This window comes from Trametes versicolor (genome assembly GCF_000271585.1).
Source record: "Trametes versicolor FP-101664 SS1 unplaced genomic scaffold TRAVEscaffold_201, whole genome shotgun sequence".
NCBI lineage: Eukaryota > Fungi > Basidiomycota > Agaricomycetes > Polyporales > Polyporaceae > Trametes > Trametes versicolor.
Genome location: NW_007360521.1, coordinates 1 through 2,509, shown reverse-complemented (window position 1 = coordinate 2,509; position 2,509 = coordinate 1). Strand labels below are relative to the sequence as shown.

Here is a 2,509-nt window from a genome sequence, read left to right as displayed (position 1 = left end):
GCCCCTTGCCGTGCAGCACAGCGCCTCGCGGGCGAGAACGGCCGTACGGCGTGAATGCCGTCTAATGATTCATGTCCTCGCCCGCGTGATGCGTGAGACGTCGAGGCTGGCGTGCTCGACGCGGAGGCGCAAAGCTAAATTCCCCCGGCACTGAGATGCGCATTCGATCGATGTACGCCAGTGGCATCGTCCATGGCGCCGCGAGCCACCGTGCACAAACGGGCGGGGATGCGCTGCAATAGCGGGCGGCGGGGATGCCTCGAGGCGCACTATGTACTCGAGAGTCGAGCGTCGTAAATCGTGTCCGCTCGAGAGTGCCGCGGCGTCACTGTTCGCGCATTCGTTTCGTCCTAGATCGTACGCGGCGTGCCCGGCGCGTCCAGCGCGGTCTCCGTCGCGCGAGCGCATGTGCGTTCTAGTCGTTCGTGATGCTACAACGTGGGGGACGGTGAATGTCGGTCGTTAGCGGCGTGGTGCCGCCGCCATCTGCTTGTCTGCCACGAGCGGCGCACGGCTGGCGTCCTCGCTGTGTCTGTGTGGGACAAACATGTACGCGCATGGTGCGTTCTCGCGCATGCCCTGCACAACTCTTCAACTCCGGCGGGGCGGGGCACGTCGGGAACAAGACGGTAGATTGCTCAACAGGAGGCCCGAGCCCGCAGAGGTGCAGGGTGTCGGGCACACCATTTACGGTACATGCGGCGAGTCGCAACTCGGTGTGCGACGGGTGTGGGTGCGGGTGCGCGGGCCCCTGCTCTCTGGGCGGGCGGGCAGGCGTGGATGGCGGGGCGGCGTGCGAGCAGGGGCGAGCGGGCAGATACCGTACACACGATGTCACGGCCCCGTCGCCGTGTAGCTCCTCGCTAGGTCCTTGGCGGCGGCGCAAGAGGCGAGTTAAGCGGGGGCGACGGGCGCGGAGCCAGACTCAACCAGTGCCGAGCGCAGGCCTGCTCACTAGCAACCCGGCGGTAGGGTCGAGATGCGGAGGTGTTCGTGATGGACGTTGGAGACGGCGGGTGCAGAGCGCCAACGGCGAGCCGCCGCACGCTGTTCAGCATCATCTCGAGGGGGCGACCGTGTGCTGCAGGCCTCACAGCGCCCAGGCAAATCCCATGGCGTGCTGTGGGCACGGACGGACGGGAAGTGCCAACGCTGGGCAGCGAGAAGGCGGCGGCGCTGAGTCCGTTCGCCCCGCACTCCAATCCTCCCACTCCTCGTCGAAGGGGCAGCGCGGGAGCCCATCCACACGAGCTGACACACACCGCACGCCCGGCCGCCGACGCATTGTCTGCATGCAGGGCCCGCGCAGCGTGGGGCCCGTGTAGCACGCGTAGCGCGTAGCCCCCGTGCACAATCTGCAATCTGCGTACTCGCCGCGGCGGATCCGGGCGTGCAGCCAGGGCCGCGCCGTCGCGTGCGATCGCAGATTCGGGGCTGGGGTGGCACTCGTGCTGGCGCTGGCGCCGGACCACGTAGCCTGGGCGACCGCGTCGGCTGCACGCCCGCGCGCGTCGCGGGGGCGGGGCCTGCCCGGAAGAGGGGGGCTTAAGAGGTGCGCCGCGGGCGGGGGAGCGTGCACATCCCCCACTCCTCCCGTTCTGCGCTCTCCTCTCTCTCTCGAGCTCGTCGCGAGTTCCTTCCCCTGGGCGTGTGCGGTCGTGCGCTGGACGCGGTACGGCTCGGGCACGCGGCGCTGTGCGCGGCCGTGTGCTGACGCCGCCCAACATGCGGTGTTCGCGGGCTGCGGCGCACGACGGCGGCTGCGCCGTGGGGGTGTGGAGGATGCGCAGCGGTGCGGGCGCCGTTCGAGGTGAGTGTTTGTTCTTTCGGTGCAGCGTTGCGGTGGGGGGCGCGCCGTCGTGTCTGGGCGTGTGCGACGTGTGCAGCACGCTGGACGAGTGCAGCACGCTCGTGAGCTCGAGGAGGTGGTCTGGGCAGCGTAGCGCATGCATGATGGCGGCCTGGGACGTGCGCGACGAGGTCCTGGCCGTGTGCTGAGACTCGGCCCTCGGCGCCGTGTGCGATGATGCCAGTGGTCATATCGACCATACGCGTCTGAACGACGCGACGGGTGGCTCCTGGCGTCGAGTGGAACGTGCAGTCTGAAGGGCGTCTCGGTCCGCGGCGATGGGGACGCGCAAAGTGCGATTTTGTCAGAATCTACCATGAAAACGACGAAATTAGACGAATTCTGACCTCCCCGGAACGCGCTGATACTTGCCATGTGCATGCCCCTAGGTTCAACGATGCTGATTATGTCATTTTCAGCGGCGTACGGACAGATGGTAGAGGTCGGGGTCTATGTCTTTGGCGGGGTGGCTGCTGACAGGTGCAGAGCGGCGTGCGCGCGCCCGACGTCGTTGTGCGGCGCGGCGAGCCTCCGGAGCGATCGGGAGCATTCGTGTAGACGTATGTATCCGATAGACGGGCCTGTATGTAGACTACAGACGCATCTGTGCGAATTTCTGTAATCGGGGAACTAGAAAAATATATATTGTCAGCGTAATTC

The 2,509-nt window shown here is 66.7% G+C and overlaps 1 protein-coding gene across 1 annotated transcript; it reads right to left on the bottom strand.

Moving 5' to 3' along the window:
• Positions 1 to 2,479, bottom strand: TRAVEDRAFT_32643 (uncharacterized protein). The gene is made up of 3 exons (XM_008047746.1): positions 2,222 to 2,479; positions 1,726 to 2,160; positions 1 to 1,693 (listed from the first exon to the last, which is right to left on the bottom strand). Exons 1-3 carry the CDS (start codon positions 2,228 to 2,230, stop codon positions 1,091 to 1,093), a joined length of 1,047 nt encoding a protein of 348 aa, XP_008045937.1. The 5' UTR covers positions 2,231 to 2,479; the 3' UTR covers positions 1 to 1,090.
• Between the last annotated feature and the right edge of the window lie 30 nt (positions 2,480 to 2,509).

Coding starts and splice junctions, on each gene's coding strand:
- TRAVEDRAFT_32643 (XM_008047746.1), bottom strand. Junction 1,694..1,725: donor GCAGCCCGCGAACACCGCAT/GTTGGGCGGCGT, acceptor GGCCGCGCACAG/CGCCGCGTGCCCGAGCCGTA.